The sequence below is a fragment of the Mustela putorius genome, unplaced genomic scaffold, assembly GCF_011764305.1.
Source record: "Mustela putorius furo isolate JIRA1106 unplaced genomic scaffold, ASM1176430v1.1 tig00000174_pilon_pilon_pilon, whole genome shotgun sequence".
Lineage (NCBI taxonomy): Eukaryota > Metazoa > Chordata > Mammalia > Carnivora > Mustelidae > Mustela > Mustela putorius.
The window spans coordinates 6221839-6243512 of NW_025421304.1; the positions used below are offsets into that span (position 1 = coordinate 6221839).

General features: G+C 52.6%; 1 protein-coding gene across 4 annotated transcripts in view; it reads right to left on the minus strand.

Moving 5' to 3' along the window:
- Positions 1-21674, minus strand: part of ZNF536 (zinc finger protein 536) — a 424021-nt gene that overhangs the window by 229403 nt on the left and 172944 nt on the right. For all 4 annotated transcript variants that reach the window (XM_045076008.1, XM_004765224.3, XM_045076010.1 and 1 more), the window contains exon 4: positions 1081-3252. In XM_045076008.1, coding sequence (XP_044931943.1) covers positions 1081-3250 — 2170 coding nt within the window. In that variant the 5' untranslated portion in view covers positions 3251-3252. The remainder of the gene's footprint in view (positions 1-1080; positions 3253-21674) is intronic.

Consider the following 21674-nt stretch of genomic DNA (forward strand, 5'->3'; position numbering starts at 1 on the left):
GTGCCTCAAACTGTCTTTCATTTTCTAGACTTAATGGCTGATTGCAGAAATCAATGTTGCCATTAGTAACAGGGTATTTGTTATGGCGTGATTTCCTCTGTTGTTAGGCTGCAGAATGATTACAGTATTAGCGAGATGCTTTCTTTATAAAAGGCTAGAGATATAACTTTCAATTTACCATCCATTAGAAAGGGACTTTGAAAATACAGAGGCAGGCAACAAGCTTACCTGCTGTTAGGTAGCGATTTTAATTTAGCTGTCTTAGGCTAGTGGGCTTTTTTTGTTGTTGTTGTTTGGGGGGCCTTTTTTTTTTTTTCTTTCCCCCAAACCGGGCCAGGAAGCTTCAGCGTTTCACAGACATTTTGATGACAGATTTTCTGCTTTGCTATTTTAGACCCCAAAGCTGTATCGCCCGTGTAACACAGTACAATTTAAGACACGCCATCGTGCATCTGTGTTTCAAACCTCTGTGTTTTTCCAAACCATCAGAGGTGAGTGGTGTGGTTCTTCAGGCTACAGGGGCCTGACAGGTGAGCCACGCTGGAATTTTGGAAGGGGATGGGAGACAGGTTTGGCCTGGGGAGGGAGATTGGGGTGCCCGAGTGAGACAACTGTGGGAACACACTCAGGGAGAAAGACTGTGAGGGTCTGAACTTACACCTTCACATCCGTGGATGGAGCTAAGACACCAGCTCCCAGGTTCCAGAGACGAGGTGATGACGGATTGGGGGTAGGGGGTGGGACAGAAAACAGGGCTGGGCAGCCCATTGTTGGCGCAGGCCAGGCTCTGCCTGTTGGCTAGCGTACCAGCTGGCCATGTCTACCACACAGGAGGACCAGCTCTCCTTCTGGGCAACCAGTGTTCAAGGGAAGACCAACGACTCGAAATGCTAGCCTGCCCTTGAGGCAGGGCAGAAAGGCAAGGTCCGCAGAGGCCAGCAAGCCACAGGGAGCTCAGGACTGGCTTGGAAGAGCAGCGAAGGCCCTTCCCCTCCCCGAGGCCTGCGTGCAGCCAGGGCCCTCAGACGGGGTGGGCCCCTGGCACCAGCCGCTCGTCCCCCATCTTCCCTGGCAGCCTACCTGAGGAGGACGGCGAGGAGGGGTGTGGGCTGTCCTCCTGGGCACTCCCCGTCTGGGAGAGCCCGCCGCCGGCCCCGCTCTCCTCGGTGACGTTGGAGGAGCCCGGCGTGGTGGAGCGGCTCACGGACTGGGACTCCTGGTCACTGCCTGAGCCGCGCCGCTCGTCCAGACCCACGTGCAGCCCGTCCTCGTCGCCCTTGCGGTCCCGCTTGTGGACGCGGGAGTGCACGACCACCTGATGGTAGGTGCGGAACACCCGGCCGCAGTCGGGACACTCCGTGGGCTTCTCCTTCATGCTCCCGGGCCCCTGCAGGTTATAGTCGAGCGCCTGGTTCAGCCCGTGCGACAAAAAATCCCGACTGCCTTCTAGAGGGTCGAGCTTATTTGGCAGGTCTCTCTGATTGCCCACTTTAGTGCTGTGAACCAAATCAGCAGGCATTTTCTGCTTGGAGCCATCTGCTCCCACTAACACGTACTCCCGCTTCTCCTTATCGAACATCACTCCGGCGTTTGCCAAAGTGTCTTCGTGGTTGCGTTGTAGCTGATGATCTTTAGACAAGAAACCATGTTCCATGGCCATGCCCCTGGCCATGAGCTGCCAAGCCTGGTAGCTGTTCACGGGGTCCATCTCGGCTGCTTTGGCAGCCGCCTGCAGCCGCTCGATGCAGCTGGACTTGAGTGGCGGCACAAGGTTGAGGCACCCCAGGAGGGAGTGCTTGTCGCCCTCGGGGACCCCGTGGGCCATGCCAGAGATGGGAGACAGCAGCTTGCCCAGGACCTCCCGCTCCTTCATGGGCAGCTCCCCTTTGCCATAGAGCTGGCTGGGCTCGCTCAGGCTGGCCTTGTCCGGGGCCATGAAGCCGCTCTGAAGGCAGGACAGGTACCTGGAGTACAGGTTGGCGTGGGCCTCCTGGGACATGCCACCCATGGGCACGGGCACCTCCGGGTCACTGGGAGACTTGCTCTTCACGGACAGCTTGTTGAGGTGGACCTTCATGTGGTTCTTGAGGAACCAGGGCTCTTTGAAGCGGCGGCCGCAGATCTGACAGCAGTGCTCAAAGGAGTCTTTGTGCTTCCGCATGTGGCCCTTGAGGAACCAGGCCTGGCTGAACACCTGGCCGCACACCTCGCAGCGGAACTCGTTGGCCGCCTGCTCCCCGCCGCCGTTGGGGCCCTGGCCCTGCGCCGACTCGGCGGTGATGTGGGCCTTCTCCACGTGGCTGATGAGCTCCTCCTCCTGCGAGGCGGCGAAGTCGCACAGCGTGCACTTGTAGGGCTTGTGCAGGATGCGGATGTGGCGGTCCAGCTCCTCGCGCTTCTTGAACTTGCCCTTGCAGAAGGTGCAGCGGAAGCCGGCGGCCGGGACCACGGCGTCCTCCTGGATGCTGGCCGGCTTGGGCGAGGGCACCGGGTTGGCCGCGTCGGGCACGCTGTGGTTGGCGGGCAGGGCCAGGTTGCAGGTGGCCAGCGGGGCGGGCTGCGCGTGCGGCAGCGGCTTCAGGTCCGGCCGCGGCTGCAGCAGGCTGCTCTTCATCTGCTTGTCCCGCAGGATGGCCCGCTCCTCCAGCTCGTGCAGCAGGCGGTTCTCCTCGCGCACCCGCCCGCGCCCCTTCCCCAGGTTGCCCAGCTTGTGGGTCCTCAGGTGGATCTTGAGGTTGCCCTTCTGCGCAGCCCGGTGGTCGCAGTAGGGACACTTGAAGGGCTTCTCGCCGGTGTGAGTGCGCATGTGCAGGGAGAGGATGCTGTTGAAGCGGAAACGCTTGCCGCACAGCGGGCACGGGTACTTGCGGTTTTTGCGGGCGTCGTCCTCGATGTCGCTCATCTGGGACATGATGCCCAGGTTCTGCCCGTTGAGGAACTGCTGCAGGTCCACCCGCCCGTTGAGGCTGGTGTCGACATCCCGGCCCAGCTGGTTGGCCAGGAGCGCCATCTGACTGCCCATGGGCTGGCCGCTCAGGGGCACGTGCGCCTTCTCGTCGAGGGGCGCGGGGGTCTTCTCTTCCGGGTTGGGCCGGGGATGCAGCTCGGGGAAGGCATGGCTGAGCTGGGAGGTGATCTGGTGCAACTTCTGACTCATGGCATACTGGCCGTTGAGGACAGGGCCACTCAGGTGGGGCTCAGCTTCCGGGGCCGCCGAGGACACTCCAAGGCACAGACTGGCTTCTTCCATCCCTGAAAATAAAGCAAGAGTTCAGATGGGTGCCAGGTACCGGGGGCGCAGCGGATGCACGGCCTCAGCTGGGGAGGAATTTGCATTTCATGCCTTACCTACACGTAATAATGCTAAGGAATTATAGTCAAAAACAATAATAAAAAGATGAATTATTAAATGCCAATTATGCAATATGGCATTGCTCCTCCAATTTGTTTTGGCGATAGATTGTCTTCCTTGTATTTTCTATTTACCGACTGCAATTATTCATTCACACTTAAATTATTAATGTTTTACCACGTTCAACACCTAATAACGAATCGAGGGTCTACGTGTCAAACTTTTCCTCCTGTCCCTCTTGTAGCACCTGCACCTGTTGGTTCCATTCAGAGTTTGCCTTAGAGCAGAATGACTTTCCCTTCAAGACTGGAGACACACGCGGAACTTTTGTTTCCGGTGACTATGTTCAATACATTCCCCAATCCGAGATGAAAGAGATTATTTTATGATTTGGTTCCTTCCCACCCCCCCCCAAAAAAAAAACCCAATGGCATGATATTTACTGGTACATAATAAAACAAGATAATGTTTTGGGAAAAAATAAAGTAAAGGACAGGCTTTAGAACAATAAAAGGGATTTTGCTTTAGTCAACAAAAAGTGCAGTAATATCTCATTAAGCTGATTAGTATGCTGCTTAGAAACAGTACTAGGTGCTGTAACACATGATTATAATCATAAAAATCCTTCAGTGTTTGCAAGGAAGCATTAACGAGGTATATTAAATTTTAAGGAGACTGCGAGTAGCGGCTTTGCAAACCTCAGAGATTAAGATTTAACCCTTATGTTACGAAACACTGTTATTTTGTCATTTGGTAACTGTGCCCATCAAAAGAAGTATAAATTATCTGGTGATGGAATCTTTGTGGATCGTCCAGGCTGTTCATTTTGGGGTAGGGGGGAAGACTCACACCATTTAATGGGCTCTCCCTGTCTTTCCACTGGCATGATATCGCAGGCAGGGACTTTGATTGGGTTTAAAGAGATCCTTTATAGAACTAGATAAAAACCAATTAAAATCCAGGGATGATGCCATAGGAAGTCTCAACCAAGTTTGAGTGTTTTTAATAACTTTCCCAACATACAGTAATGAGTACAAATTGTACCTGCGGTATGTGTTTTGCAGAAAATTAGAACTCAAAGCTGTTTGTTAAACACTAACACTCAAAGCTGGTCTGTATAATTGCTTTTAATGCTCCTCTCTGCTCCCCCCCCCCTTCAAGCCTGTGCAAACCTGCGAAGGCCACACTGCTCGGGGGCGGGGTGGAAGGAATGTGGAGCACATGCCTCACTCCCCATCACAGCTTGTGAGGAGCTCAGCTTTGAAAGGCAATGAACCCATGCCTGGGTCCTTCCCTTTCCAGGTCTGTCTCCCACCTGAAGGAGTCCAAATTCGCTTCCTGCCATTGGAACCGTTTTTTGCACATCCCGATGTTTACATGTGTTGGCTAGCCAGGTGGTCTAGGAGCAGCGCTTAACCCCAGCCAGGACTGATTCCTGGGCCAAGCAGTTCCCTCGGGGACCGGTGGGGACAGAGCTCAACTGTGCAGGAAGCGCATTCAGCCCTGGGGGGTGGGGGGGTATCTGCTACCTACCGGGACTCCTGCCAGGCAGACTGTGCCTGGCATGGAGGGTCTCCAACGGGAGACCTGGCTTCCTTGGCAAGAGGACAGGGGCTGTGAGTCCATCTTGCAAGAGAGGGAAGAAAAAGACATGAATGTTTATTTGCAGGAGAGAAGAACACTGCAGCCATAGTGCGGGGCTAGCGACGTCCATGAATGATGACATGGACCCCTGCATACACTCGTATGCACATACAGGCACATGGTCACTTGCAGTAGAAGAAGGCTTCTAATTCGCCATCTTTCCTTCTTGTTTCTGATGGCGGTCTATATGCAAATTAAAAAAAAAAAAAGTCCATTTTGGAGACTGGTCAGAAAGGAGTACTTTGTCATGGAGATTCTTGCATTCATTCATCAAAATTGCTGAGTTCCAACTGTATGCCAGGCCCTGTCCCTGGTGCTTAGGACACCATGGTGGACAAGAGTGGCCAGCCCCAGGGCTCACGGCACCCACTGAGCAGGAGGAAGGAGCAGGCCCAGTGTGTAGAAGTTGCTAGGGCAGGACTGGAGCCTGGAAGACCCCATGCAGGGATGCTCACAGCCCCCAGGGCCCTGTCTGGAGCTCCTTCTCCACCTTCAAGCTCCATCCAGCTGTGCTGGCTCCTCTCCCAAGCAAACATGGATCATGACCCTGAAGCCACTTGGGAGTGCTCAGAATTCCACCCAACAGCTCTGGGGAAGTTTGGAAAGTCCAAAGCCAACATGGCTGGCCCACGTCCAATGGCTGCCCAGTTGGCCTTCTCTGAAGACATGAATCCAGAAAGACAGGCTATTTTCAGGTTGCTGCTGATGAGCTGACGCCAATTCAGCAGGAGGGAGAGGAGGCTGAATGTGCAATACGGCGAGACTACAAATCAGGCTGGATGAGGGGCGTCAAGTGGAAGACCATCCCCCACCCCCATTTGTGCTGGGTAAGTATCAACTCAATTTGTTAAATAATGAACATGGGGAATTTGTAAGTTAGGTTTGGATATAGAATTTTTTTATTCTGTCAATTTTTTTTTTTTTTTCCAGTCAAGAAAGCTTTTTTAAGGAACTGGTCTTCAGGTGCCATGCTGAAGCCTCAGCTGATAGGAGGAAGAATGTTCTAGAATGTGCAAAGGTACAGTTGGCTCCTCGTTCCCTCAACAAGGTCTCACATAACCCCTCCTCACAAAAACCACCATGCTTCCCTTGTCGGAGGCTGCCCCCCCCCAGCCTCTCTTTACCCATTACTTTATTTCCTTCTTCACAACACTTATCACTAGGGCAACGTTTTGTCATTGACCTTTTACAAATGTGCTTCTTTTCCATGAAGGCAAGATCACAGTGGCAGCCTCCAGGCCCAGGACAGAGCTAGCCCACTGTAAGTTCAGCATTTTCTGGCCAAAAGGATGAATGAAGAAAGATACCCTATAAATACAGCCCATTAAAAAAAAAGCTAGCCCTGTAGGAAAAACACTCTCCTCCCAACCTCATGTGACCCAAACTCAGCTTTTGCACATCCGTGAACATTCACTTTCAGAATGTCAGATTTGGAAGGGTCTCTGGCTGACTTAGAACCTAGGGGTTCTAAAACCACTAAGGGAGAACCGCACCACTAGCTCTTTCTATTATATATGCTCACAGTGACCATCCCAGGCCTGGACCTCCACTGAGCAGCAATCCCCCCTGAGGACTTGACCACTCATTGGGGGGGCCCACGGGAGAACTCGAAATTTTGGCAGAGCTGGCCGGCTCCCAAGGAGATGCTCTGAGAATTACAGCCCTTGGCCCTGGAGTGAACCCAGGTGAAGTCCACACAGAACCCCACCCTGAAGAATGGCCTGGCCAGACAATTACCCTCAAATGTTTGGTCAGACCCAGCACCCCATGATTCTGTGAGCAGGTGCAGGCACTGCGATGGGTCAGTCGTAATCAATGCCAGTCGCCAGACTCAGAGCAAGAAAGGAGAGAGTGAGTTCTTGGAAAGAGCGCGGGGTAATTGGTGTGCTGTCCCTGGGCCAAAGCAGCCCAGGCGGGATGAGCTGGCCCCAGGCCCGGCCTGGGACTCACAAAACCTGGGTCGGCCCCAATTTCTCCAGCCTTGACACTTCACCCATCCGGGATTCATTTACCCCTTATGTCAGTCTTTTAGTAAATACTTGCCAGGGCCCTTCTATGTACCTGCCGTCGAGGGCCTCTGGGGTCCAAGGGGCCAGTACAGGCAAGGCCACCAATATAACAGGAAGCAATGAAAAGGCTCAGAGAGGCTGAACACACAGTTTAGACAAAGGAGTAACCACGACAGCTTTGGCACATAAGTGTGTGTGTGTGTGTGTGTGTGTGCACGCGCGCACGCATGTACATGTGTATATGTGTGTGCACAAGTATGTCGGTGTTGGGGGAAAGGCAGGGATTCCCTACGTAGCAGTGCTCTAGAAACTTACACAAATGCACACCCTGGGAAACTCAGGGATCATCAATCCCACTGTTAAGGGATTGGATCTCACCACAGCCCTAAGAGCTCATGAGGCCAGGGAGGTGAGTTTCTCTGTGGGGGCTCACCATTCTGATGGAAGGAAGCATTAGTCCTTTCCCCCCAGACCTCAGGGAGCAAGCATAGGGAGAGTTGCCTTCCCTTTGGGACCACACTGTTCCCTCCCAGGCCCTGCAGCGAATGGCTGTCAGTGTCTCAGGCCGGGTCTCCTGGCACAAGACACTCCCTCTCTCCTGATAGCTTGAATAGATGAAATCCACATGCAGCACACCCCTACACCCCCCCTGCCCCCCGCTTCCTTGCTCACAGTTCCAGGGAGCACTTACTCCCATGTGCCCAACCTATCCTTCTCTCCCTGGCCTGGGCTCTGGCCTCATTATCCCAACACCCAGCACCTGAGGGACCCACACAAGGATGCCAGGACCTAGGAGAGGGCTGGCCATCATCCTGGGCTTAAGGCCAATTCCTTCTGAGGAACCTATACAGTAACTCCTTGGACCCTCCCACCCTGGTAGGAAAACCCTTGGTACAATTAAAAACAAGTAAACAAACCCCCAAACTCTGAGAACAGCTGGCCCCTGGCCTTTCAGCTCAGGGCTCCAGCCCAAAGCATGATGGGAAGATCAGTACACCTTGGTTGACTCATGAAAGGAACCAATGCGTAGGTAATTTACCTAAATAGGGAAAGAAAGGCAGCCAAGTCTGGACAGTTGGAGGCCACTGTAAATGGCTGAATCGGGTACACCAACCCCCACCCCCACCATGGGAACACTCCAACATTCCACCCCCGTCCTGATCTTGCCTGCTCCCCAGGGTCACGGTGGGGCACCGCTGGTCCTCAAGGTGACTGTCAATATTGACAAAGAACCAGGCATGGGCGTGAGTCCCAGCCACGACGGTATTTTCCTCACCACCCTGTGGAAATGCCTGGGCCCTACGTCTGAGCACAGGCAGGACCCCCGTTGAAAGCTTCAGAAGGCTAGAGGTTTTCTCCACGAGCTGGGCAACTTCGCATTTCATACCAGCGTATTCTCAGCCCAGGGAATCCACCATTGGGTGCACAGATTATCAAAATACATTCTCTCTCATCATTCCCATCATTGCAGGTACAGTGAGCCATTCAGCTGCCTTTGATGGTGCTAATGGTTATTTTGATTTTGTATTTCTGCCTTCAAAACTATTTCCTGTGATATCAATGACAAAAGTTTTCACTTAACTCTTCCAATAGAGAACCTAATTGTATCTTTCACTCAAAATGAAATTTAAAACTATCAGGACACCAGAGATGCCAGCTGCTACGAGTCTAAATAAATTTTACACAAAAACACAGTTTCATTTTGCTAGCACAGAAAAAAGAAAGTAATCTTATGAATAGTCCAAAAAATATAGATCTTGCCAGTAAGTTGCATGAACGAGTTTTATCCTTATACCATGAAAAAGAATAGTTGGGAAATGAAATGACTTTCAAAATAACCATTTCAACTGGGTTTTTAAAAATCAAATATTGTTGTCTAGCCAAGCACAACTAAATATTCCCTTTTTTATCAATGTGGGTAAAAGCGCTGCCTTGGAAAAAGTACGAGTCCTACCGCTCCCAACTGCCGGGCAGAGGAGAGATGTGGGTTCCCAGAGAGGGATCCAAACGCCACCGTAGGGCTCGTGACACGCTGTTCTGGTAGTAGGTGGACCCCCTCTCTTCAGACTTAAGTGACCCTCCACCCTTCCCCACAACCCATCTTGCTTTCTTACACTTTGGGTAAGCAGTAATTAAGACAACTTCACCTAGAATACAATGGCTTCTTATTAAATCCTATTTTCCAATTGTTGTAGCTCAAACTGTTTAACCAAGGTTGTTATAAGCATAATACACTCCTGTTCTGAAATACAGAACACCAGACTACTGAACCTTTTCAGGGTCATTAAACAGCTGTAAACATTATTACAAAAATAAACCAGAGATTTCATGCTTACATTTTGGCCTAGAGCTTGCTATGCTGAGCAAGTACATTTTTTCATCTCTTACAATCAACGCTGGTGACATTTGGGCATCCAAACAAATTACATCACAAACATTACTGAGGTGGGCAGGATACTGAGTGGTTTATTTGCCAGATGATTAATAGATAAACAGGAGGGCAGTTCGTGTGACCTGTTCTGTTTTGACTGATGTGTAGACCATGCTACGAGACAGGGCCAGAAACAGTTAAATCCTTGCTGAATTTATTAATGAAAAGACGATATTCAAATAGGGCCATGGAGAATGGTGATTGTGTGACCAGAAGAGCAGAGCTGGAGATTATGGTTGAACTCACCAACTTCCCCTTGTGCATGGAATGGGGGTCAAATTCAGGGCCTTAGCAGCCTTGGATGGGGAGTGGGACCCTGCCGGACCAGCTTCATGTATGGTCCCATAGAGTCCCCAGCAGCTTCCCCACTGGGGGATGGGAGTTGGAGGACTTAGAAGAAGAAAAAAACCAAAAGTATCCTCTCTTGGAAGACTTCAGATGATTTCAAAATTCTCAAGGTTGAATGCATGCTGGCTTTTGCAGACTGGGTTGAAACTATAGCCAGAATTGAAGGCACACCGTGAGCATAACAGACAGGAAAGGAAAATACTCACAAAGTGTACCCCTGGTCATATTTTCATGGTATAGAAGACTTCCAGTCTGAGTTTCTGGCCCACTCTCTGTCCCACAGGCAAACAGATACTGGGATGGAATCTGGACAACCACCCAAAGGGTGGTTGTGAAGACCATGGATGTGTTAGGCAGAACCATCATCATCATCACCTTTACCACCACTGTCACCAGTGTCATCACCTTCACCACAGCCACCCATCCATCATCATCACCTTCACCACCACTGTTCCCATCAGCATCTTCTTAATCATAGCTATCACATCATCATCATCACTTTCACCATCACCACCATCATCACGATTGTCATTTCCATCACCTTCACCATCATCATCATCATCTTCATCATATTTATCACATCATCATCACCTTCACCACCACCACTGCCACTACTGTCATCACCATCACCATCATCCATCACCATCACCTCCACCACATTGTCACAACTGGCATCACCATGACCATGACCATCAACATCATCACCTTCACCACCACTGTCATCACCTTCACCATCATCATCTTTACCACCACCATGACCACTGTCATCACCATCACCATCATTATCACCTTCACCACCACCACCACTGTCTCCACTGTCATCACTTCACCATCACCATCAACACCATCATCATCACCACCATCATTGTCCCCATCATCATCTTCTTTGTCATAGATATCACATCACCATCATCATCACCATCACCACCACCACATTGCCCAACTGTCATCACATTACCATCACCATCATCACCATTGCCATTGCCTTCATCACCACCACTGTCACACTGTCATCACTGTCACCATAATCATTGCTTTCACCACCACTACTGTCACCATCATCTTCATCATAGCTACCCCATCTTCATCATCATCACCTTCACCATCACCCCATCATCACCACTGTCATCTTCATCACCTTCATCATCACCATCATCTTCATCATCATCACCTTCACCATTGTCACCACTGTCATCACCTTTATGACAGCTATCACATCACCATCACCCCATTGTTACCTTCATCATCTTCACCATCACCATCATCACCACTGTCATCCTCTTTACTGTAGCCATCATCACCATTACTACCATCCACATCAGCAACAGTGTCCTCCTCCTCTTCCACATCACAATACCACGTGCCAGCACAACACTGTGCTACGTACTTCACATGATTATCGCATTTAACCATGTACAACCTAGGTATTCAACTACCCCCATACTAAAAAAGAGGAAACTCAGGAAAAGAGGCTCAGGAAATTTAAAGCCAACAAGGCCACATGACTGGAGAGTCTGACTCCAGAGCCCAAAGAAGACATGTTGGTGGGCAGGCTGGCTTCCCATGTCCATACCACATTAGTCGTGCTGACCTGAATGCTGACAGATGCCAGCCCCCTCATTGGCAAACTGTGTAGAAACAGGAAGCCACACAGTTCAGGAAAAGCTTAAAGGAGGCCAAGCAGCCAGAGCCCTCACAAACACGTGTGCTAGGAAATGGAAACGTGCAGTATACTCCAGAGAAAACCACCCAGGGTGCTAGCATGGGTGGGGGTGGGGTACACGAAGGCACCACAGATCCAGAAATGGGAAGAGTCTGTTGCTCACCTGCTGGGGAAGGTGTCACAAGAATTTCTTTATCTGATCTTATTGTCTTAGTGTCCAGAAGGTGGATCTATTTCTTATTCCACGTTCTCCTGTCCTGGGTCAGATGGGTTATTCCCCAGCCAGACCGGAAAGAGAATGGCATCTGAAGGGCCATGAACATGCATCCAATTGCACAAACTCTTCCACAGGTAGTGGACCGTGGCTACCTGTCTGAGTCCCAACTTCACTGTCTTTAAAATGAGCTGATGTTAGCTGTCCTGCACACTTGACAAGGTTTGGAGAAGGCGAATGGGATTATGGGAGAGAAAACATGGAGCTTAAATTGTAGAAGATTGTGCCTGTCCAAGGATCTTCCTCATGTGCTGGCCACATCTTCAGCCCAGGCTTCTGGAGCTGAAAAGACCTTTTATCTGGGGCTAGAATAAATCCTGAGAGGAGAAGGACACAACCAAGGCACAATCAAAGCCTGTAAACGCAGTGATGAAAACCTCACTTACTGCCGACTTCACTGGTGCAGCGTGAAGCGGGACTTAGATCATTTAGTGACATTTGTCAATGCCTGCATGTGACAAGAAGCGGACCAGCCACCAGCAAGACCAGATTCTTGCCTTGGAAAGCTGACTCGGGGAAGGGGAGAGAGTTACCCCCACGAGGAGCACAGACTGGGGGCAGGTGCTAGAGGGGGACATCTACAACATGCCGTGGGACTGGGTGCAGGCGGGAGGGTGCAGCGGGGACCAGGGAAGGGACACCTGTGAGGAGAACAACCAGGAAGAGGTCAGTCCTTGCCTGAGCTTGGAGGAGGTCACTCGACACAGAAAGATGGAAGGGCTTGGAGGACGGAGGGAAGAGAATGTGCAAAATGGAGACCTAAGCATGGAATGTTCTAGGGGATGATAGGAGATAGGGTGGACATGGCGGGCCAGGTGCACACCTGAACATCAGTCCATGGAATTCATATTTGCAGCATAATGGGGGGTTCAGGAAGCTTCTGTGAGAGTTGTTAGAGAACACATGCTCTACCGCCATTGTGACACACTAGTAGTTTCCTACTACTTTGGATCAGAGGAGATGAAGGAAAACAGAGGGTGAAAATAAACTCCCGAACACAACCCCAACATCCGAAGGCTAAAGTTCTCGCTGTGGCGAGGGAGTGCTCCCTGCGCCCAAGAGGAAAGACCGCTCAGAGTTTGGAAGCAGACATTGAGCTCCTCTCCTCTTTGTAACAGCAAAAAAAAAAAATAAGTGAAAGAAGGAGTGCTCCCCCTATCTCCTGGCAGCTCACCCCCACCTCTCCAAATGCGGACACCCAGATTTGTCCTTCATGCGCCATCCTGGGGTCGCCTATTCCAGGAAGCCTTCCTGGAATTGCCCCAGGCTGGAGGTGAGACTCTGTCCCCACAGTTGTCATGCAGTTTCTCTAGAACCGTTAGGACACGTTCATAATGCACTTGGAAGCGCGCCAATAAGGAGGTCACGGCATTTCTTTTCCTCGGCTGGAGCTTTGGGACAACAAGGATCCTAGGAGCCCCTGTCTGTAGCACCTGGGGCAATAGTCCCACGAAAAACTGGTCCTTTAAGCCTCTGAGGATCACAAGGCAGGGAAGGGAGGTAGCTGGAAGCCTCCTAAGAATGCCCGGCCTTTTGTGAGCAAAGCCCCAGGGCTCTCCCCCCAGAATGCAGGCCACCGAGTGGTACGTCCCTGTCTCCCAGATGCGATGATTTGGGAAGGAAATGGCCCCCTAATTTGTTGTAATTGATTTATCTGAACTGTGTCCACCTCATCAGGGAAAGCAACACTCTGTCCACACACACACACACACACACACGCACACACACACACGCGCGCGTGCGTGCTTTTAATGAATGACCTACCTTTAAAATATCACAAACCTGAAAAAGATACCAGCAGTTGTCATGAAGTGTATTGATTCTTTCTCCCGCTGCCTTTCTCTCTCTCTTTTTAACCAGACTTGGTCATGGCAGGAAGTTAGATATTTAATCCCCTATTAACCCGCCCTGGCTCCCTGCTCAGCCTCAGCACACAACCGCTGCCCTAGAACAAAACCGGGGGCCCGGCACCCCCAGGACTCCCGGCAGCGCCTCCCTCCCGGAGAGCAGCAGCAAAAATGGGGTGCGGGGCCCAGCTCCCCGTCCCCACCTTTCACCCCGATTAGAGCCATTTACATTTGAGCACTTCTGGACGAGGATATCGTGTCGAACACTTGATTTTCACTCCACAGAAGCCTCAGATTTGATTCGGAGCAAAACTAAATATAATGTAGAATGCACATATGCAAGAGTGATCAAAGAGGGCCTGATTGTGAAATATTCATAGAAGTCGGCCCAGGGAGATTCGTTCACAGGGGCACCTGTCGAAGACAGCAGCTCAGACACACATCGTCTCCTGAGTACACACAATCATTAACTGAGCACAGAATCGAGGCCCACGAGTGGAACCCCTGCAGCCCGCAGTTCTCGGGCTCAGGCCAACCGATGGGGCCTCTCCAGGCCAGGCTGGGACTTTGGTCCTTTTTGCCTCTTGGGGTCCCCAGTTCAGCATCTCCGGGTCCTGGGCAGGTCACCAGACTGGCCTCGCCTGGCCCCTGCTGGGCCAGACTCTCGGGAGGGGAGGGAAGACCAGCCCACCAGTCCCTGACCGAAGCAGCGGGAACATCTGCCATGGGGAAGGGCAGCACATTGGCCAAATGCCCTCACAGGGGGCTGCTGGGAGCGACTTTGCCAGCAGTGGGTGTTGCTATCCCACAGAGATGGACTCCAGGGACAGACACGGATTTCTGACCACTATTAGGAGAAAAGAGGGAGCAAAGACAGACTCCCCAGCTCACACATGCTTAAGGAGGGAGCAGCACCCTGTGCCCTATCTTATTTAAGCCTATGAGTATTTGAGAAGAGGACCCTCTATTCTTGGGGAGCTGATGAGGGAATTTGGCTTTGGTGCACGTCGCTGTCTCTGTCTGGAGCACTCTCCCTGCAACCCACACCCCCAACCCCTTGATCCCTATGCTCCGTCATCTGGTGAAGATTAAATGCCCCCTCATCCAGGAAGCCATCCAAGATACCCAAGGGGAGGGCAGGAGCTCTCCTGTCTGTCTGTCCTGCCCCTCACAATGGCTTTCATCCTGGGCTGGGTTTCTCTGTATGAGGGTCCAGAAGCTCCCTGTGGGGGAAGGCCATGAGCACTGCTTCTCTGGGTGCATCCAGCAGGGGCACTGAGCCAGGCCCAGAGGAGGCACTCAGTTAATATCTACTGAATGCGTGCAGGAAGGAGCAAGCACACGGATAAATGATTGAACGAGGAAGTGAAGGAACAAGGAACGGAGCAATCCAGAAAGGGTGCAGGCTGAGAGAAGAGAGGCGATGGCCGGGGAGGAAGACAGACCACAGCCCACACCTGCACCGTGGGGACGGACCCTGCTCTCTGCTCCTCAAGACACAAACCAGGTGAGGGGTTGGCCTGATAGTGCCTGATCTCAAGTGTCACCCTATCCACGTACCTCTCCCAGTCCCCCACACTTTACACCTGCCCCCACCATGAAGGGTGAATCCCACTCCATCTCATGATGGATAACCTGGGTCCCTGTCTCCGGCTGGGACCTCCGTGGACCTGTATCTAACCCAAACCCAATGCTTTGCATGCAATATGAACCTACAAATTCTGGCTGGGTGAATTCTGATTCATCCCTCCCCCCCCCCCCACCACCCCGCACCTGCCCTTCGCAAACCCCACACTCCTTTTCTGACGCCTGTGCTCCCTTTGGCACTTTTGCACTTGCCCACAGAGACATTCGTTCGTTCATTTCCCCTGCATTTCCTGACCATCCCCTGTGTGCCAGGCACTGTGCTGGGCTCTGCAGAGAAAAGAATCGGAAGTAGCCTACCCTTCCAGACCTCACCATCAGAAAGGGCAGACGGAGCCGGAACATCAGCCCAGAGATCATGATAACGTTCGAGGGCTGTTTACTCACAAAGGGTCAGGGAACTAGCAGCTTTGAGGGTAGCTATCACACCTTGTCCTGCTGTCTCTGAGTGCCCAGCAAAGGGGGGGGGAGTGAGGGAGGGGAGGGCTTGGGGACGGGTCTGTTGTCAGCATGACACTGCCTCTGAAGCCTCATACACTCTGAATCCTGGCTGATTTCTCCCTCCCAACCCCAGATCACGTCACTCCGAAATCCAGGTCCTTGCAGAACAGAATGCCCTCCCCTCTGACAGTAACCTCCAGGGAACAGGGTTCCTTGTGCCTGGAATAGCAGCGGGCCTGTGCGTCCCAGAAAACTGGCTGCCCCCCACACCTACACCAGTAGGTCTGCAACCCCTCCCACAGGCTGCTCTCCATCCCACCCTGGAACCAACCCCCAGCCCAGCCCAGACGGCCAGCCGTGTGCCCTCGGGTGCGCGGCCCCTCTCTGAGTCACAGCTTCGCATCTACAACATGAGCGGGCTGCCGGGCTCATCGCTGCCCTCAGACTCTCCTCCTGCCTCCTGATTTATGCTTCTGTGGCCCACCTGACAGGAAGAGGCGTCCCAGCCAAGCCCTGATCCTGAACCATCACCAATCACAGAGAACGGCTGGAGTTGAACTTCACCGATGCTGAACACCGGGGAAACATTAAAAATGAAGCAATTAACGTTTCTCTTCTGACGAGGGAGGAAATGCCATCAATGGGCTGGTCTGGAGCCATCGGCATGGGGTCGGTCCACCCTGCCCTGGACAGGCTGCACTTTATTGTCACGATCATGACAACAAGGGACCTGGACAAGAGGTCTTTTCTCGGGGGAAGCTTTCCAGAAGCCCAGGGCATTCTTAGTGTGGGGGTAGGAGCTCCATGAGCAGCAAATGGCATCTAGAAGGGACACTGGTCCACAGCGGGGGTGGCTAGTGTTACTCTTTGGGGTCCCCCCAGGGGCCTCTTTTCTGGGATGCCATGTGACAAATGAAAAATGGTGGCTGCCACCAGAGGTGAACTGTGTCTTAACCCAATGAACAGGAAGCCCAGAAGCTGCAGGGTGGTATTTCCTCATTGATGGGTCTGGGATGGAGAGCAATAGTGAGGTCCTTTGGGCCAGGGGCCTGCAGCTGCACCCAGCACAGAGCAAGCCCTCCGTAGAGGTTCCTGCACTGTCCCCTCTTCTGTGACCACAGTGACTTTGTGGTCACCATGCACTGTTGGGCCGTCCGCACACCTGCCTCGCCTGGTCCTGGTCAGTCCCACTGCAAGGCCCCCTGGAAGCCAAACACTCCCAGGGCCTGTGTGGTTGCCAAGGGGTTAATAACCTCACCTTTCTTATTTTTACAAGCGTCTGCAGCTCAGGAGGAAACGGCAAACACCCCCCACTTGAAATCTGGACAAAAGGCCTGCGAAGGCAGTTCATGGAAGAAATGGAATTGGCTGATGACCACAGAAATGTCACTCCTCATGGGACAGCAAGAAGACTCCAGACAATAGCAAGGTCCCATTTGAAAATAATTCTATTACAAATGATATCCAGACCTTGTGAGAACCCTAAATTTTCTCTACAGAATCATGGCACCCCTGCAAAGTGGGGCATGGGAGAAGGGAACATGTCCTTGTTCCGAGCACAGCTCCCCTGCCGAAGTCGGACGCCCAGAGCTCCATGCAGGGCTCTCAAAAGAAGTCAAGCCAGGAAAGGGAGCATTCTAGACAGCGCTCTCACACCTGTGCTGGGAACTAAAGGAAGAGAAAAAGGCCCTGGTGTTAAAAGAGGTAGCCTGTGATTTCTGCTTTACCCAGAGAACCCTCTTAGAAAACCTCCAACAGTCCTGCCAAGGAAGCGAGCCTCCCTGGGCAGCAGGTTGTGCACGGAACAAACATCACGGTCTCACCGCAGCACAGCTCACCAGAGCTCCTGCCAGAGACTTCCACAAACGGCCATCCCCATCCCCCATCCAGTCTCCCTCACCACCACTCTCCTCCACATTCTCCTGGACTGCTTGGGAAGCACTTCTTCACCCCATGAGGGAGATCTGTGCACAACTTCTCTCTTTGCCCAGGGATGCTACTCGAGGGCAAGGAGGCACAGAGGATGGTAGAGTGGTGCAAAGCCGGAGAAGTCTGATGTGCCCATTTTATTGATAGGTATACGGAGGCCAGGATCTGGGTGATGATCCTTCTAAGATTACAAGGGTTTGTGCCTATATGTGCCTTGGGTACTTCCTAAGCACTCAAAAAAATTGGAGACGCTAAGTTACTGCTCCCCAGCTGGCTGAATGCATGAGCAGGGAGACAGAAGAAAAAGAAATGCACAAATACAAAGATGGACCGTCCAACCAATTCTGGAATGCGCTTGCCTCTACTTACTTGGCAGCCAAATGGAGAACAGCCATTACAAAAAGGCTTCAATAATCTATCTTCCCTGCTAGACCCCAGTCTCACCTCCATAATTCCTTCTTCAATTAGACAACATAAAATTAGACTCTTGATGACGTCATATCTTGGGCTTTCTGACCGGCCTCAAAATCAGGTAACCTGCTCACCTGCTACTTCCTCAGCCTTCAGCAGAGCTCCGTACAGGGCGTGATGCCCATGAACTAGTTGTTGAGGTCTAAGCCGCTGCCCTCACCACAGGGACGTGAATCCCTCCCAGGGGGCACCTGTGGGGTAGTCTGAGGCTGTGGCAAGGGCTTTCAGGACTCAAGACATTGAAGATAAAGATTCTCCCAAGTCTTCCCTAAGAAAGCAGGCAGAAGAGCAGAATTGGGGTCGAGGCCAAAGATGCCCCCCATTTGGAAACACACTTCAGGAGGCAGGATAGAATGTTTCCATTCCCTCACTCATGTGTTTGATTTGCATCAAATTACATCAGGTTGATGTGATGTAACATGACATCCCCCCCATGAAATGCATAAATCAAGACACCCCATAAATTTAAAGGAATAGAGCTCTTTTCCAGAAGTGGCTAATTACTCATAAACAGCAGATATTTTATTGCCGTTGGTCAGTAGCAGGTTTTTAATAGCCAAAGCGTTTTGTGACTCAAGCTTTTCATAACACAGGGCCGAGGAAGCCAAGCATTACCTGTTTGTAGCTCCCTCGAGGGCTGCAAAGATCTTGCGAATTAGACCACCTCTAGAGAGGCCCCCGCGGCCAGGTCTGGCTGGGGTGTGGTGCCAGCCCCTGCCCCATGCCTGCTCTGCTGGGGAGGGGAAACTGGTGGGTAGCCAGCTGCTGTCTGGGGCAGGTCTCCCTAAAAACTCCACCCCGCAGGAGCTCAAGACTGTTAGTAGGATCGCGGACTTCCTGCATACTCATGGGGATGGTTTCCTGCCCACACCTCTGGGAAGCCAAGTTTACCAGGCCCAGACCCCTCCACCAAAGGCAGAAGTTTGAGCAGACACCCATTTTCCTCCACCCAGGCCCACGACAGGCCCTGCACAGGGGGACCCTCCTCTTCCTACTCAGCCTAGGGGCTTAGGTGGGCCTAAAGGACCCCCCCCCCCCAGACCCTGACTGTGCAGTTCATTTGAGCCAATCAGCATATCCCATTCCCTGGCGTTGGTGCTAAGTTCAAGGCTCAGCACACGACTTAATTCAAGCCAATGAGAGTGACGGCCGGGGCTTGCCCGTGAGCTACAGATGTTTCAGACTCTCTCCTGTGAGGTCTGGAGCTTTGGCAGCTATTTTGCCACCAAGATTTGGAAGCTGCTAGGGGCGGGGCTGTCGCAGGCCGGGGTAAAGGAGACAGAGGAGAGTCGTCTGCTATTCAGGGACACACACTGAGCTCCTGGATCAAATGGCACCTGAACCTGAACGCTTTAAATACTTTGCAATGACATGAGCCCATACAATCTCCCAGGGCTTTAAGCTGGTTTGGGTTGGATTTCCCGTCGCTTGAAACCAAAGGAGTCTTGGCTCATAAAAGACCACAGCCTCCCTTCCAGACACTCCCTGCGCCTTTCTGCTTCTACTCTGCTCAGCCAGCCTCCTGCCTGCTTGACGGTCAGGCCAACTCCTTCCCATCTTTGTTCTCTTCCACTGATCTCACTGGAATCCAGGCCAGGCACACCATGCACGCCCTAGGGTGCCGAGCCCCACTCTGGCTTGGCTCTTCTGGAAGTGTCTGGTGTGAAGTGGAGAAGGCAGGCCCTGGACACAGAAGAAGCACTCTGCAGTGGGCACCAAGAACGCATCTCTCCCCCCCGCCCAGCTGTCCGACTGCCATTTGCCAAGGGATCTGGAATTTCACCATTGGCTCTTTCCCATAAGGCTTTTCTTGTTTGCTTCAAGGAAAAGGGGATTGTACCCGAGTGTAGTCATGATAGTCCGGAAGTCTTCAGCGGGTTTGTGTGGATTTAGAGAAGCTTGCCAATCCTTCTGTACCGACGCCCCCCCCTCCGACCCCTCCTTGGGTGCCTTCTCCTTCAGATCTAGAGCCAAATGTCACTTTCCCTATTACCCGCACTCAAGCCCCAGCGTCCAGCCAACTATTAGCTGAACTCAGTACAGACATCTGATGGCTGATGAAGGAAGGTGAGGCCCGGGAGCCCTCACTGTTGCACAGGCTTCATGCTACAGCAAAGGCATGCACATGCTACATGCTACAGAGCTAACCTTCACCCACCATTCCCTCTGCTCTCTCTGCACGCCCCCCACCCCCCACTGCAAGGACTCCTGGCCTCCTTTTCATTCCTTTTTTTCCTTTTTTTCAAGATTTTATTTATTTATTTGAGAAAGAGAGCATGGGCCGGGAGGAGAGAGAGAAGCAATCTTCCCGCTGAGCCGGGAGCCTGACGCAGGGCTTGATCCCAGGACCCCCGGGATCATGACCTAAGCCGAAGGCAGACACTTAACACCTAAGCCACCCAGTCTCCTCGGGCCTCGTGTTCAGTGTATAGAGTGCCGCTGGAGTGTCTGAGCTCCAGCCCAGGGCTCCCACCTGAGTGCGGGCCCCTCCACAGCCAGCCAGGGAGTGTGAGGGCATCCGGACACGTGGGGCTGCAAACAGGGTACTCAGCAGGCGGCTATAAGGGCAGAATGGAACTGAGCTGAGCAGTCACCCCCATGACACCCCAGTGTCCCTGGGCTGGCCTTAGCTCAGCTTTAGAGTGATCCCCGGAGCACACAGTCTCCCCTCTCCGCTGCCGCCACAGTACTCACAGCAAGCAAGCAAACACCCGCCGCCCCCCACGGCACCCCCCCACCCCACCGGCAAAGCACTTGGGACTGGGCAGACAATGTGTCGTCCAGATCCTGGAAAGTCAGCCCTGTGTCTCTTCTTCTTCACGCTCACTCTGGCAGGGAGCCCGAGACCGCCTGCGCCTGGCCTCCCCAGGATCCCGGTCATGTTACTGCTTGTCACCCATCCAGCGGTCCCCACCTCCCTGTGCCCTTTGCTACGACCACCCCCCTGCCCCCTGCCCTGCCACAGCTGCCGGGTCTGCCGGCCTTGCTCCTGCGGGAGCCCCCGGGAGGGAGCCCTGCCCTTGCGTGCCCTTCGCACAGGCTGGGCAGGCCCTCAGTGGCAGGGGACAGACTGAGCAGGCTCTGCAACGCCTGTCATCTCACTCCAGAAACCCAGCTGGCCAGGCACAGGCACGCGCAACCTCTGATCTATGAAACTGCTCGTCACCCCCGCAGCATCCTCCGGATACCACGGGCCCCAACACCCAGCAGTGATGGAGAGCAGCAGTGCACAGATCCACTCACTCCTCCATTTAACCCACTGTGAAAGAGCCCGTGGTCCAATTACGCCTCCCTTTTAGCCATAAACTCACAGTGAGAGCCTCCCCATGACACAGTTACACCTCTGAAGCCCACCCCGAGGGCTGGGTTGCCCAGGAGATTTTGTTTTTCTTTAACTTTCTTATTATGAAATATACAGAATAGTCCTGGGCACCCGGGTGGCTCAGTCCTTAAGTGTCTGCCTTCGGCTCAGGTTGTGGTCCCAGGGTCCTAGGATCGAGCCCCGCAACAGGCTCCCTGCTCGGTGGGAAGCCTGCTTCTTCTCTCCCACTCCCTCTGCTTGTGCTCCCCCCCCCCAAATAAATAAGTAAAATCTTTAAAAAAATAAAGAAGTATACAGAA